Source organism: Telmatherina bonti (genome assembly GCF_933228915.1).
Source record: "Telmatherina bonti genome assembly, chromosome: 6".
NCBI classification, from domain to species: domain Eukaryota; kingdom Metazoa; phylum Chordata; class Actinopteri; order Atheriniformes; family Telmatherinidae; genus Telmatherina; species Telmatherina bonti.
The window spans coordinates 26933268-26949947 of record NC_136624.1 but is presented as its reverse complement, the minus strand read 5'-3'; the positions used below and the strand labels follow the sequence as shown (position 1 = coordinate 26949947).

General features: G+C 36.8%; 2 protein-coding genes across 2 annotated transcripts in view; one reads left to right on the top strand and one right to left on the bottom strand.

Moving 5' to 3' along the window:
- The window catches only part of syn2b (synapsin IIb), a gene marked incomplete at both ends in the record, with an annotated part of 83683 nt that overhangs the window by 9134 nt on the left and 57869 nt on the right, over nt 1-16680 (bottom strand). Inside the window, 2 exons of the mRNA XM_079241587.1 lie at nt 166-308; nt 2607-2669. Coding sequence (XP_079097713.1) covers nt 166-308; nt 2607-2669 — 206 coding nt within the window. The remainder of the gene's footprint in view (nt 1-165; nt 309-2606; nt 2670-16680) is intronic.
- LOC306756747 (metalloproteinase inhibitor 4-like) lies at nt 3568-15625 on the top strand. Its single transcript, XM_079241588.1, has 5 exons — nt 3568-3876; nt 12275-12372; nt 12862-12976; nt 13273-13397; nt 13708-15625. The coding sequence occupies exons 1-5, from the start codon at nt 3738-3740 to the stop codon at nt 13903-13905; spliced, it is 675 nt and encodes a 224-aa protein (XP_079097714.1). The 5' UTR covers nt 3568-3737; the 3' UTR covers nt 13906-15625.

The following is a 16680-nucleotide window of genomic DNA, read 5'->3' as shown; positions in this document are numbered from 1 at the left end:
TTTATTGATTCAGTTTTCTTTGCAATAAATGAAGAAGACTAAAAACTGCTTCCTATCCAGCCTTGACTGCACAACATAAAACATCAATGTATTCCCTGCAACTGGTACATTCACAATTCAATTAACAATACAACAGTACACACACACACACACACACACACTTACATGTAAGCTTTGTAGTCCGTGCCAATTTTCTGGACCCTGATGTCGTACTTTGCGTCTACAAATGGCTCTGTAGTACAGTAGGTCTGAGTGATGGCCACCACACTTGCAATGTCCTGGAAGTCGCTGACATTATCCACCTTGACCTGCAAAGAAAACACAGATTTATGAGAAAATACAGAAAATCTGAGAAAATACAGATTATTTTCAATATAGATGAGCTATCTTTGTTTTTCCTATTTAAATGTAATTGTCTCATTCACAAAGTTGTGATAAAAATAGATTGTGTAGCCGAATAATCCCCCAGCTTCCTCCTGTTGGAGTTACTAAAGTAGTGCTTAAAAATGAGAAAACTACTTTAATTATCATTAATTTGTTGTGTTTTAAGCTAAACATGATCTAATTTGAGAAGGATTTGTAAATTTGTAAACACAAATAGTTCTTTTTAACAATCTAAAATCCTATTGAATCTTTTATTGTGGAAGTATAAATTACTGTATGAATTTTACATTATCATATGGGTTTTATAGACACTATTAGCACATTTTTTATAATAATTATTTGTAAAAAAAAAAAAAAAAAAAAGAAGAAGAGGAAATGAATATCTCCATATACAAAAGCTTTTACTGCTAACAGATGCCTTTTGTAGGCTAATAATAATTGTAAGTATGCATTCCACTATAGACTTAATATAAGTGTTTGGAGCAAATGGATGAGAGAAAGTTTTCTAAAATTTTATGAAGGCAAAACTGAGATTATTTTGTTTGGTAGCAAAGAGAAGAGGGTCCGCATGGTGGCAAACACCTGGAGATTTGGCTCAACTAGTCCAGACCAGAATCCAGACTAAACAGGGAGAAGCAGCATTCAGCAGTTATGCTGCAAACAAGTGGAACAAACTGCCAGTGGAGATTAAACTTTCACTCAATGTAGACACTTTTAATCCAGGTTAAAAGCATTTTGTTTTCTCATGCACATGTGCATGAAATCTGCAAGGTGACTTCCTGGGAACTTATTTTGCTGTTTATCATTTTAATTTTTTTTACGATCTTTTTGTGATTTTTTTTTTTTTTTTTTGCAATTTGTTGCGTTTATGCTTTTTTACCCCATCTGTAATGTTTTTAATTTTTTATGTAAAGCTCTGAATTGTCTTGTACATGAAATTTTCGATACAAATAAACTTTGTTATGCCTATTAACGGGATCCTTAAACAGTGACCTTTCTGTGTGGAATTTGCATGTTCTTCCATGTATGCGTGGGTTTTCTCCGGGTTCTCCGGCTTCCTCCCACTGTCCAAAGACTTGTATTTTGGGTTAATTGGTTACTCTAAATTGTGCCTAGGGATGACTGTGAGCGTTAGTGGTTGTTTGTCTCTCTGTGTGGCCCTGCGATAGACCTGCGACCTGTCCAGGATGTACCCTACCGCTCGCCCAGTGATTGCTGGGATAGGTTCCAGCTTCTCCATAAGCCTTAATCAGACTAAGCAGTTCAGAAAATAAATGAATGAATGAGGGCCTATTAATCAAGGCGCTAACTAATATTAGTTGATAGTGATATTAAATTGTATGAAGAAAACAAGAAAACACCATTCATTTTGTGAACTTGAATAAACAGTTACAAGTGATTTATTTTGCTTTAAAAATGCATGAGAAGAAAAATGTAGATGCAAAAGGATCAAGTGGATCATAGCTAATGGCCTAAAACTAACAAAGTTAACACAGTGTCAACATAATGCGTTAAAATAACCCATTAGTCAATGGAGGTTTATTAAAATTTAATGCCAGTACAAGGAAAATAAGCCTTCATGGAGCAGAACAAGCCAGTTGTCTATTGTCAAGTTAATCCAACATTGATTTGCTACCAAAGTGACTGCACGCTTTTTAAATTTCCAACCCAGCAATTGAAAAGACAACAAACAGTTTCAGAGCAGTTCAGGTGAATAATTGTTGCAGATCGATGAAGACTTCAGAAAGATTTCAGTTATTTCACCCAGAAAATATCAGACACTGTTTTGAATCAATAACAGCAGATAGAGAGGCAAACGTGAGAGCCATGGCGTGAAGGGAAACAGAAGAAACAGCAGGATAAGAGGAAAATGAGATGAAAGAAATATTGCAAATGGTAGGATGCAATTTAGAGAAAAACCCTGCAAAGTAGAAATGATGTGATTCCAAGTGTGGATCTGCTTTCCTGGATTTTAAAATGCCTGCAAAAGGCAATTGTCCTGAAGATGATGAGGATACTCGCTGATCTGACACCTTATGAGTTTGTTCTTCATCCAGAAAGTTTGATTATCAAACTTGATTTTATCTTGGCTTATTTAATCAGTTTTAACTTCAGTTAGTACAGTAAATGTGAAAATCAGTCATCTAATTTCCTCTTAAACCTGCTACTTTGTATAAAAAATGGTGCATCACTGTTTTGTGAAAGCTTCTACATCACAGTACCTTTCCCATTCCAGAGTGGGCGTGTCCGATCTTCACAACCACTGGGAAACTTGGTGTTGTGATCTGCAAAGCAACAGGATAGTGTGAGGGAAAAATAATGAGTAGTTTTTCATTACAATATGGCAAAATAAAGAAAGAAAAAAAGAAAAACTCTGTTGTGGAAAAATGATCTTTTCTTGCAGAATTGGCCGTCAGATATTGCTGCAGTAGTCATGTAAAGGTAACAACCTTTTACACCAAGCAAATCTTCAAAATATGAAAGATATTTCAAAATTTGTGAAAAATACGTGGACTTTAAGCAAGACAGATATCCAAAAAGTCATTAAGAGGCAGTTTGACTGATGGATTGTTTGACTTTTTTTTTAAGTGTCGTGCCCAGCCCATTAGGCTTAGATGACACTACTAACATTTAAAGTAACTAGATGATCAACATAGAAAGTTTAAACTAATCAGCAGTATTACAAAATGCACTTTAACAAAAAGACTATAACATACTGATTGTGTTTATTAGATATAGTGTTCAACAAGCTAGTCAGCACGTTTCTCAGGATTAAACACAAACTAAGCTCAAGATAGTATTACAGTTTTGACATTAATTTTGAACGTTATTAAACAAAAGTAATGAAAAAGTAAGACTTTAATTTTCTGTTATAACTGAATATTAATTAATAGTGTTTGAGAAGAAGCAAAGCATGGCAGGTTTTTTTTTTCTTGCATTTGAAGAGGCTGTCCCTAAACTGTTGAGCGCATAAGAGGCTCTCTGTGTGTGACCCTCTCAGCATTCAAGACCAGAGTGTGAGGGGATCCAACTATTGTAAGTCTCTCTGTGTGTTGTCTTGAGAGAAGGGGAGAGAGAAGGAAGAGAAAAGAGCGCAGCAGCCTTCAACCCAAGTTATTTGCCGCAGCTTGAATTCAGAGGTTTACTTTAAACTTATGAAAACATTTCTATCCACAGCTGCCTCTCAGCTCAGCAGAGCTCATCCTGCCACTTCGACCCCGCTCTCTTATACGCCACACACCCCTCTCACTGACTGTGGACCCAACTCGCTTCCCAGGAAACTTAACAGGATCAGAAGAGGCTGCCGAGTGTTCACCGAGTGGTGGAGCAGTAAGAGATAGCAATCAGCTATCATGGCCGTGTCCCAGCAGCGTAACATGTGTCTGGGGCTCTGGATGCTCCTTTTGCTTGGTGCAGGAATGGAGGAAGTTGTGGAGGGATGCAGCTGCCATCCAGCACACCCCCAACAGCTTTTCTGCAGCGCTGAGATCGGTGAGTTTCTGACCTATTTGCATTTTTGTTAATGACCAGACATGTTATGGACACTGTGAACCTGAATAGCAGAAAACAAACTTCCAGTCTTTTAGAGTGTGAATTGTTTCACTGTGAAGTGAATATAATTTTGACATAGTCGATTAACTGATGATTTGCTCATTGATTAATCAACTCTGATTTGTAGTTACAGAGAAAAGGCCAGAATCAGTGGAGTAAAGTAGTTTTTGTCAATACGCTTCTGCATTTTCTTCCCACTTATGATACAAAAAGCAAGTCTTAACAAAACAAAAGTGAATCAACACGACCAACAAGACTTTTTCTCTGTCTGTCTGTCTCTCTGTCCAGTAACCCCCACCCCTCCTACCACCCAGTTCTTTCTCTCAGCACAAACCAAAACCAACATGCTTTGACTTTGAGTACTTGGCTGCAGAGTGCGGAAAGCTAGAGTATGTGCTTCTGTCAAAGGTCACACTCCAGCAGGGGAAAATCAGGGAGAGAAAGAGGAAAGAAAAGTTCTTTTTTTGGGGTTTGAACATCTGATTACTGTCTGTCTCCTATCAGGTTTTAAGGGTCAGCTCTTCCATTGAAAATATGTGTGGAAAAAAAAAGATAATGAGCATGAAATGGAAGCTGGGACCGGTTTTTACGATGATAAGCTCTAATTAGATTTGGGTTATTAGAACGAGATGAGAGTATTTAAGGCAATGTTTTCAGGGAACTGTTGTAAGCAGGAAATGTACCATATTTTTGACAGAGATATAGTGTGAATGTTTTCCCCACATGGAAAATAATTAGCTTTCCAGAAACACCTGAAAAAAAAGCATAAACTCAAGCAGAACTGATCAAAACAACATAGGTGGTCTACAGAGTCAGGTCTTTGATTTAATGATTTTATAGTCATTTGTCTAGGTGTGTAAGATTACACTGGAAAGAAAAACAGTCTTAGAAACACTTTGACGGCACCACAGATATTCCAGTATTTATTTTTATTCTTGTCTAACATTCAAAAAAGTTAAATGGAGGTTTTTCCCCTTCTTTTTCTTAAGGGCAACATCAGTATGAGGTTTATTTTTTAAAACATCTTTCTGGATATGAATGCAAAAATTCACAGAAATGCTGTAATCATATCAACTGTTAGTGGCAATAACATTGACTCTAATGACATCAAAATACCAGAGAAGGGCATTGTAAGCATGCACATAGACTGATTCTGTGGTGGTGACTTTGGAACAAAACTCAGGTTTTTCTTTTTGTTTTTTTTAACCTTAGTAATTTACCAGCAATCTAAAACCCACTGAGTATGTGACGGAAGAGCAACAGCAAATTAAGGAGACAAATGTGATTTAGTTGCATGCACAATCACATGAAGTTACTCAATGTGATGATGCAGTACAAACCAAATAAATGATTATCTTTTTAGGCAGCATATGTATATATAAATGGATTTGAGTCACTGTGAGGTGGTGCAGACCTTCCAGCTGAAAAGTATGTTTAGTTATTGAGCTCAGATTTTGAGAAAGTGACTATTTTTCTTGTTATTTCCAATCAAGGTGAAGGTTATCATTTGTAATATTTTTTTGCAAACATAAAATAGTAAAAAGTTTTCTTTCTGGCTACTTATTTGTTTGGATCACAAAAAGTATTAGAAAACAAAAAGTCTGCTGAAACTTTTGATTGCATGTTTTTCTGTTTTGTGTCTATTTTTTTTTGTATTTCATGTATTTAATTCCTTCTATTTTTCATGTCTTTTATTTTTTTTAAATCATATTTGGAATAAAAACAAAACAATTGTGAGCATGCTGCTGAAAGTAGTAGGTTATTATGGGGGGGGGGGCAAGTTTGAGGGTCAGGATGTGGGTGGAGTTGAAATGGTTCAGTTTCATCTTTCTGTTGGTCGCTGTGAGATGGAGGGATTTACACAGCAAAGATGTGTACATATGTACACAGATGTATGTTGTAAAAGCCCTGTTTGATTTGCACAGATGGATCAAAGGATAATGAAGTATAAAAAAAATTGTCTTGTAAAGAAGTTGTAAAACTGCTGTTTGCATGATGAGAGACGCAAAAACAGAAACAAATTCTGCTCAGACTTAATCTAAACTTAATCTCAACCTGGATCTGAACCAGGATCTAAAAGCTATTTATAACAGTTGTGATTGATTATCGACAAAAGTTTTTATCAGGATTTAGATTTCTCCAGATTAAAGTAGTAAGAGCAACTTTAACCACATCAAAGCGCCAAAGTGTCACAAAAGTATAAAGAATTTATCATAAAGTAAAATTTTTCCACGTTAGCTTACTATCTTTGGTAGCAATGCTGACCGAGTATTACTGCCTAAATCAAGCAACACAAAAGTAAGGACATTTGTAGGATTACACAAGGAGGTCAAAACAGCAGGGAATCGTTTTTACACTCGAGTTCAGTGATGGTAACAATTCTGTCAAAGTTTAGGGAAGTTGGATTTCCACATAAAAATGATGTTATATTCTTGTTATATACTTGTTATATTTTTATTATATTCTTGTTATATTCTTATATACAATGGACTGGACTGGACTGCCAAACTATGCCAAATAGCATCTTATTTGAGGAAAAAAAAAATTCCTGCGATGTTTCGCTTGCATGCTTCACATCCTCTCACACAGATCCATGACCCACGGATCATGCCCAACATCATCACTCTCTCTTAGAGTTTTTATGAAGCATATAAACCAAACATGATTGAATGTTTATACCACTCAAATGATTTTTCCCATCTTTTTCAAATCATCCTTTGTGTCAAACTTTACTGCTCACACATATTTAGTCGTTTTTACGGTCTCTGTGCAGAATGTAGACATTATGGGTCACTGGAAGTTTCAGATTTGGTGTTTCAGGAGTTCATTTTAATCTGACAAAATATGTTGCAACCCCACAGTCATACAAACACACAAACTTACTTGTGTGTTACAAAGAAAAACTCCTTGTTGTTTTTGCCAGTTTATTCTCTGATGATGAGAATGATCGTTGCTAGAAAGATACATGTTGAAAGGGACCGTTAGATGCCAGTGGAAGGTAAAAGTAAAGGTGAATACATACAGTTGTGGTTTACAGCAGTAGCATAAACTGTTTAGCTGTTTGTCATCTTGCCTGCTGTTCAGAGCCAGGGTTGTTCAGTCTGTGAATCTTTTTCTTAATTAAACGTTTTAATGGATTTTGACTCATCTGACCCCCACATAAACAGTCATTCTCTTGCAAAGTGTACTTTTCTTTTATTTCATGCAATTGTTATTGCAGGTTCTCATACCAAACAACTTTATTGTTATTAGATAGTCTCACAACAAGAATACCAGGCTCATTTTGTGGTGATAAATAATCAGTTTTTCCTCATCAGTTCTGATAAACTGTTTGTTTCTGCAGAAGGCAAAATAGCTGGCTTTTTGCAACTTTGCCACAATCACAAACTGTAATCTTTTATAATTTCTAGGCAGTGTTGTCCAATACTTAAGCTGCATGTTATTTTGTTCAACTATGTTTTTCACTAAGGTCAGCATCAAAATCAGAAGTCAGAGTCGAAAGTTCCCCTCAGTTAGAACAAGATCCTATTAAGGGAAATTTAAAAATGTATTTATCGATCGATTAATGATCAGCTAACAAACAAAACAGATACTGACTGAAGAGTTTGTTTTAAGTGAGATCAAGAACCCATTATTTCAATTATTTAAAAACATTAGAAAAGTGCATTAGATAGCAACCTATACAACATAGATAACAACTGAAAGCTTATCAGGCTGATGATTAACTGGCAAGCATCACTTCCTTTAGGCCTGCTTTGAAACTTTACATGTTTTAGAGTTACATGTATGAATTCATGTCTGCAAAAACAGTCAGTGGTCTTTTTTCAGGTAGGCCATTACTTCCGGGGACCCAGAATAACAAAATCCTTATTTACCTCAAGTATTCAGGAGAAAAACCTTTACTTCACCGATGTCTGTGATTACTCTATCCTGGTTGTTTTCGAAATACAGGCTGGTGGTGGCCTTAAGTTGACCTGACAGTGCTGTCAGAGTTGATGAGCTCTGTGAATAAAGCTGTGTATCTGAGTAATATCCCATCTGCGCACAGACCCTGGACAATTCCCTGACCATGTTTGTGTATTTGACACTGTGTGCCTCTGTGTGAGTGTGTGTTTGCTGGACAGGGGCCAGTCCATGCCAGCACAGGCCTACTCCATCTCTCTCTTTCTTCCCAACTTCATTTCCATGTCTATAGGCTTAGTCTGATGGTCTGCATACTAACAGTATCGGTGTGAAAGCCCGCTGACAGTCCAGCTTTGTGAGCATGATAAGGGTGCCAATTCATCTGGGAGGGGGGCAAAGTTACTTACAACATCAGTTCTCATGGTACAAGTTTGCAATATTTCTTTTAAAGTTATGTAGCTTTGGAGCAGGCATGCAGGCGCTCTCCCTCTGTAGGTGTACCTGTCTAATTCTGTGCATAATACAGCTGCGGCTGCTGGAGTGGGTAACCTAGCCTGTGCAATTCAAACAACATCTTTACATGAGAGGGTGTAACAATTTCAGACAATACGTGCAAAGAAAACGGTTTCATCAACTGAGCATGTAAGGATTTTTCAGCTGAGTTATTGATAATTTGAATGTACTGCCAAAAATGGTCATGTGTAGCACATGATCCAACCTAGATTTTTTTTTTTCAATTTTATCTAGAGAGGGCAGACAGATGCTCAATAAATAATTGAACCCACCAGTTCGAACTAACTCAGGCTAATTAGTGATAACAACTTCTGTCCTTTCAATGATAGACTGCAAAGCTCAAGCTGCAAACCATCTGATGCGTGCACAGAGCATTAAAATGCCTCAGTGTATTAGCTATCATTAACACGCTGCATAGACGCATTATTCAGCTCAGATGGAAAGATTTAGATGGAATGGCAAATATGTGGAGCACACTTCATCAACATCTATTCCGTCTTGCCAAAAGTTTAGATCAAAGAGCTGCTCTGAAGGATGAGGGAGGAAATACAGCGTGAAAATCATGAATGGTGCAGAACAGTGTTTCTGTGTAGCGAGTCGTCGTCGTTCCAACATAGCTGATGAAACATTATCTTTGTGAATTACCTTGAAACTTCATTACACTGTGTTGGGGGCACACGGCGTGTTGAAATGATGTGACAGCATCAGTGAAGGAACAAACTTGTCTTTTAGTTTATCTGAGTGATTTTTTATCACAAGCAGCGATGACGGTCATACTACCTTCCCAAACTCTAACCATGACTAAGTTATTTTGACATGTAAACATTTTTAAGTAGTATCTGAAACTGAAAATGTAATAAAAAAATCATACCATAAAAGTGGTTCCTCTCAGGAGCCACTATTCATCCTCCCCTCCTGCCATCAGCTGCGGACTTCAGTCGATCAACATATTAGCAGAAGAAATCTTTGCAAGCTGTTACAACTATACTTGCAACATTTTCACACTAAACCTTAATCTGACAAAAACGCCTGCTCAATAAATGTTTTTGCCTCATGAAGGTATATGAGAAATATAATAAATAAAAGTAGGGTTACCTGCTTCCAGAAAAAGTTGTGCAGAGTACTCTCTCTGTTTTACTGACTGACTCTAACTCAGCATGAAACTTAAACATGAAATGTGCCTTAAAACAGGTAATATGTTGTTTAAGGTGTTGTGTTATTTCAAATACTTCCCTGAGACCAGGTGAATGGATGTCTTAATGTTCAATCACAGATATGGAATCATGAAAACAAGTGAAACATTCAAATCTCCCAGAGCAAAAAAACCATTACAAAGTCACCTAAAATGAATTATTTTTACCTTTTGAGTAACACAAAGTTCTTAGCAGCAATAAACTAGTTGTAAAATAGTTATTATGTTTTCATTTACAAAATGATGTACTATAGTGGTACTACTTAAAGATTTCAATATTATAGTGCACTCTCATTGTGTATGATCCGAAAAGAAACAAAAGCTACAACTTAAAACTAGAACCTGCTTAATACACAAATTTTATGATTATCAGATAGGACCAATCTACACAAAGTAAAACTGATTATTTACAACTTTTGCCCCTAAAATGCTCCTGAAGCAGTAATTTACAGGCTTGACTATAACCAAATGATTCGAGTTTGATGCAAGATGAACCAAAATGCATCCATGATATCAAAACATATCGACTGAACTTACATGCGCAGCAAATCTAAATATAATTAATAAGATAATATTATCTAATAGATAAGGTATATGTATATGTATAGTGATATGATATAATAGATAAGATATTTTTAGGTAGTCACCCCCCTGGGCCTCCACTAAGTGTGGAGTCTGCAAAACATGCCATGTGGGAGAGAATTTGATCTTTATCTTCACTTATTCTGAGATTGACTTTGGCCACTTTTAGCAGCATTCTGACTTTTACAGTACAATACACAGTCTCGGTTCCTCACATTTTCTGCAAAAAAAAAAAAAAAAAAAAAAAAAAACAACCACTCTTGGAGCATCTGTCCAGCACAGGGCAATGCAATGCACACAGATTTAACTCTTAGTGCCTCACACAAATGTTTGTCAGCCTTTCTGTCTTCTGGGGTGTTCAACAAACAAAAAAAGGCCTCAGTTTCTCCTGAGCCGATTTCACACAGCAGGCTTAGCTCCTCCTCCTCTTACCAGCACACAAAAACATGGCGTAGTTATGTGAAGGGCCAAAGGGAAAACCAAGGGGGTGGTTTGCTAAGCTGTGTGTGAGCTTCACTCTGTCTCTCCCACTTTGTAATACCATTGAATTTCTTATGTCTTTCATCCATTTCAGGCTCCTCGTTTTCTGTATTTATCCTTTTCTAACACACAGTGAAACCTTCTCTTGTACAGGAATAGACATGAACATCAGGGATATTTGTGAGCGATTGTTTATGGGAATTTTAACACTGTAAAAAAACAGTGATAGAGTGGTAATAAGCGCACATTTGGCACTCTAAATTACAAAAACTGTTTGTCAATACAGTTGAGGACAAAGGTCTTGGCATTTTTAGCTGGTGTCTGCTGAGTCTGTTGGCTAAGATGAGTCGCAGTCGCAATCAGATTTTTGACAAAGAAAATGGCAGCATCATGAGTTTTTTAACTTCCTTTCAAGCTAATGTTAGCAGTTTGTGTCAACGCCAAGACACTGAACAAGCAGAATAACTGTCCCAAATTCTGTATTTAGAATAAAGTAAGCAATGTGCTGGGCCTTTAGAAAATTCTGTAACACTGCATCACTAGCCGGGTCTCCTGAAAAATAGCACTGATGGCACATCAAATCATGCTGTGTGTCAGACTCATCAACACACATTTTCTCTCACTGAACATCATCCACTGTGGCAAAATGAAGCCCTGCCATAACCCTTATTCATCTGGCACATTTTGTCAGTGACATATAAAACACACGCCTATTAATACCCGTTACCATGAGAACACAGATACGTCATTGATAAAAGCTAAATTGCGTATTCACAATTAGCATAAATGATATAAAGATCTTAACCCAGAAAAGCAAAGCTTTTAGCACCTTGGTGGATACTTAGAATTGCTAAGCTTTTACTATTTCGGAAACAGTGTACCAGTTTGTCATGTGTGGGCTTGTTTGACCAAATTTCAAGCCATTCTCTGATGAGTACTCGCCGTGTTGTCCTACCTACGGTGTTATTGCTTTTGAGTTAACGACACTTTGTGTGGCATTTTCTGTGGAGCTGTAATAGCAAACTCATTTAGGTTTGATTGTTTCAGCTGCAGTACTGTTATCACAGTACAGGAAATCTCAGAGAGTGAAATTAATTTGTCAATTAGCTACATGAGTGACACAAATGTCTTAAGTTGCCGATTGCATGTGTTATGTGGATGGGAAAAACTGATCTGAAGCAATAAAGGCAATAATGCTAAGACTTAATTTGCTACCAAAAAGATTGAGCATTGTAATTTGTGTGCGTGGAGTACAAATGTGCTTGGTGTGTGTGCAGTGTAAACATCGTATGCATACATGTGTGTGTGTGGGTGGATTTGGTTGGAAGTGAGCAAGTAGAGCTACTTGTTATTCCATGTGGGTTTGAACTTCCTCCCAGAGGAAAAGAGGGACACATCCTGTATCACTACTGAGAGGCTGCGACACTGTCTGTGTGGGGAGGAAGAGAAGTGCCAGACAAATGGTCAAAAAGACGAGGTGGGGGGGCGGGTGGAACGCTACACAAATCTATCTATACATCAATTTATCTGCCCATTCACCGAGGGAAAAACTGAATTCATTGTTTCCCATCATCTCTGACATTAAAATCACTTTTTCCCATCTTCTTACATTTATTTGTAAGTTAAACTCGTCTCAGCTCTTCTTTCCGTCTATGTTTTCTCTGACAGTGATAAGGGCAAAGATCTCCGGAGAGAAGATTGTGTCACCTAGCAACAGCTCCTCACCTTACATGAAGATGATCCAATATGAAATCAAAATGATCAAGGTGAGCTGTGTTCGTGGGGACACGTGCCGTTTTCACTGTGTGTGCTGTTTCATAAAGGCTGCAGGCTTTATGTCTGGAGTGTCTGTCCTAAATGTAATGGGAAAATTAAAAAGGCATAAAAGTGACATCACAAACAGATCAGTGATGTCTCACAACAGCCTGAAAGGCACAAATGCCACAAAGCAGCATTTATGGGTGTTTTTTATATCATGTCCTTGTGCCTTTATGTCCTATATCCCCATTTTTGTCAAATAACAGCAGAGTGAGTCTGTAGTTTTATCAGTTAAAAATGATCAGGATTAAAAGGGTCTTCTGTGTGAAATTGGTAACAAAAAAATAATAATGTAACCCTTTTCATATCCATATTTTGAAGCTGTTTTATTAAAAATTAACCCCCAAAAGTAACATTTCATAGAAAATATACTTTTTTTTTTTTCCTTGTGCCAGGCTCATAGTTTTCTACTGTCCCCTACATTTCTCTGTGTATAGATGTTTAAAGGTTTCGAGAGAGCCAAGGATATCCAGTATGTGTACACTCCAGTCTTCTCCTCACTGTGTGGAGTCAAGCTGGACTCTAACAATAAAGCAGGATATCTGCTTTCAGGTACAGTATGCAACATCTCTTCTTTAAGTTTACAATTTCGCCAGGATTTTCGCGATGCTGGGCACATTGGAGTTTTTATTAGTGGGAAAATAAATTTTACAGGATTTGCTAACATTAGTCATGTTCACAGTTAATGCTTGTCTGTACATGTCTTTTCATTTAATTCTCCATATAGCTGTATTTTTAAAACCAGATGGTTAATGTCTTCTTCTCAAGCTTTTCTAATTATAAGACTTAAGACATTTTGTTTTGATGGATGTCAGATTAAATACTGGTGCTGTGATGGTTCCTTTCAGGAAGTATGTGGAGTGATGGCCGGATTTCTATCGGCCAGTGTGACCTAGTGGAATCGTGGGACAATCTATCACTATCACAAAAGAAGAACCTCAACTACAGATACCAGATGGGCTGTGAATGCAGAGTGAGTATGACTTTTGAGTCTTTATTCATACGTATTTATCTTCCTCACACCAGTTTTTTTTGCTTGTGGGTTGACCCAGGAATTAGAAGCTGTTTTTTCTGCTCTGCCTCCAGTGTTCCTTCTATTTCAGCACAAACATGTTTTCATTTGCTCTTTTTTTTTAAAATTCAAAACAACACTTCATCATACTTCGTTTATTTTTCCCTGACAGTTTTTTTTTAACAACCAAAACTAATACACGAGGGACACCAACTTAAGAACCAAACAATGAGATGAATAGAAGATTAATCGATGATTCTTCTCTTGTCAGATCAACACCTGTTACACCGTGCCGTGTGCATCCACAGGGGATAATGAGTGCTTGTGGACAGACTGGCTGCTGGATAACAGTCTAAATGGGGAGCAGGCTCGGCAGTACGCTTGTATCCGCCGCTCAGACACAAGCTGTAGCTGGTACAGAGGAGGGCCTCCACCTGAGAAAGACTTCTTAGACATGACTGACCCGTGACCTGTGATTCTGTGTCTGATTTTGACCTTCTAAAATGCCTGAAGAAAAAAGAAAAAAAAAAAGCCTGATGTGGCATATGTAGTTCAGATTTGGCATGCACAATATAGCACCTGAAATGAAAACATGGCAAATTTGTAGGATTTAAAAGGGTAACCTGACACTCTGACACTGATCTTCTGCTAGCAGAGTTGAGGTTGTGGCTTCAGCAAGGATGGGAAAATTTGTTTAAACTGCAGGGGCTTTCAGCATTCCTCTGACTCATTTTCACACTCTCACACATTCCACTTCACTTGCTATTACAGAGTGAAAACAGGAGCAGAACATCTAGTGCTGACCTTTCTTTCCAGAGGGAGTGTTTCACCTCATGGTAAATGCATTCCTTTACAAATATGAAAAGCCCAAAATTCTTTATGTGCAAGTTTATAAGAATATGTAGGAATTTAAGTTGAGAAATGAGGAAATTGCACAGTTTCTGTCCATCAATAAGATAATTAATGAAAAAAATACAAAGCTTTGAACTGCAAAGTGACTACAGTTTTCCATTTTACATACAATTAACAAAATCTCTCAATAAAAATAAAACCATACTGCATACTGTGTCATATTTGTAGATGCTAAAACAAAAGTTAGGATGCATTAAAAATTATAGGCTGTAATTTTTCATCAATTAAATTCAACAAAAAATAAAAAGCTGATTTATTTTATCTCAGCATCTGCTTTTTAATACAATCTCAGATGCTGAGATGAGAAATATCTCTTTCAGGACTTCTTTTCTTCATGTTGTTGCAGATAGCTTTTTGTGACTCTCAATATGTTTGTGCTGCATAATGAACTTTCAACGGACGAAGATGTTTATATGAGATGGAGTAAAATCTAAACATCTTCAATTCCTAAAACTTAATTCTTTCCAGCTTTGCTGTGAATACAAAAATCAACATGACATATTCTCCATTTAATCATGCTCATGTGTTCTGTGACGCAGGAATCCTATACAAGCACAAGTGTCAAATTTATGAAACTGTAAATATTGTATTTTAGCTGGAATTAACATTTTAGAAGCTAACAATCTTTTCTTATAGTATAAAAATTCTTACTTTGTGGTTTTTTGTATGTTTAGTTGCCGTGGTTGAGCTCTTTCCTGTGCCAAAAAAATCTAATCCAGCTCTATATAACAACACTGCCACCAGCAGAGGCAAAGTCTGTTCTGTTAAGAGGAAATGATGTAACAGGACATGATTCAAATCTCTTTAACTCTCTAAAACAGGAAGTGGGTAATTGTCATCTTAAATATAATGAATGATTTAAATGCTTTTAAATGTAAAGATTCATTTATAAGACAGCCCAACTCTGAAGTGACAGCTGTCTTGTTTCTGGATTACTTCACAGAAATCCTACAGATTATAATGAATTTATCCTTACCTTCATTACTTCATTATATAAATTCATTAGTCAACAATGAATGCATTAAGATGTTTAAATCTAATGCAATGATTTGCACGACATTGTAAACATTTCTGTTTAAAATATAATAATAGTTACATATAATTTAATGAATGGCAGGATTAAAAATCATTATAATTGTATGGCTAAAGTAAAGTTTGTAATAGTTTGTTTGTTTTATACTGCAAGAATTGCTTGAGTTGTATTTATGTCTCAGTGTCTGTCTAAATAGACTTTTCTATATCCATGTACCAAAAAAGATTGTATATAAACTGTCTCAGTGGAAGAGCATGTGATTGTCTCTTTATTGATTCCCTAAAGCCAATGAAATAGAACACAACACTCCTAAACAGAAGTGACATTGACTATAAAAACATTAGATTGAATTAAATGTGGATTTTTCTCAGTTTGTTAAGAATTCCCGCAAAGTAATTTGTGCACATTATTAAATAATTAATGATGAAGGACATGGTTTTATGTTTCTCATCGCTTTAGTATGGGTCTCATAAATGCTTCTGTGGAACTAAAATGCCCACATTAAAGGTCCCATATTGTGCACTTTTCCAACTATTTTATACGGCTGTTAGAGATCAAACAACATTGTTTTTTAAGTGTATTACCACAATTTCAGCCATTCCTACATGCGCTAGTGAGCTCTATGGAGAATGGGCTGTTCCCTGTGTCTGAACCTTTAAATGTTAATGAGCAGTGCCTGGCCACACCCACTCCACGGCCCCCTCAGGGAGAGGATTTGGCTTTCCTCGGGCACCTGCTAGTTGATTTTCGAGATGAACCTTAGCTAGCTGGCAGTATCCAGTGCTAGGGGAGTGGATATTTCACTTTGTAGGGTCACAAAGTTAAATGTCTCAGACTCACCTGTTCAGGCATACATTTACCGAACAGTGGAACAAGCAATTAGGGGAGGTAAAAGAATTGATTCATTTATGGGTCTCAAACACAGGCCATGGGGGACACCTATGACTGTTAAAAACCTTCAGAAAATCAATTTTGCAAAATGTAGGACCTATGAGTAAAAACAACCTTTAAAAATGCCTGACTTTTTTAATCATCCTGTGTAAGAGAACATACCATACAAGCATGATTGTGTTAGTGATAACAGAACTGATTTATGTAAATTTTAATCTGTTTATATGTTTATGGCTTTACAGAAAATATATAGTTCTTTAACTTAAGATGGGCAATTTTTATGTTAAAAATGTGTCGACAATGCAGTGTTAAACCTAATCAACCTAATCCTAACCTAAGCGACGGTGAACTCCCCCCTTATAAAAAGTCAAAAGAAAAGTGAGGCAGACTGACAACACACAAGGTCCA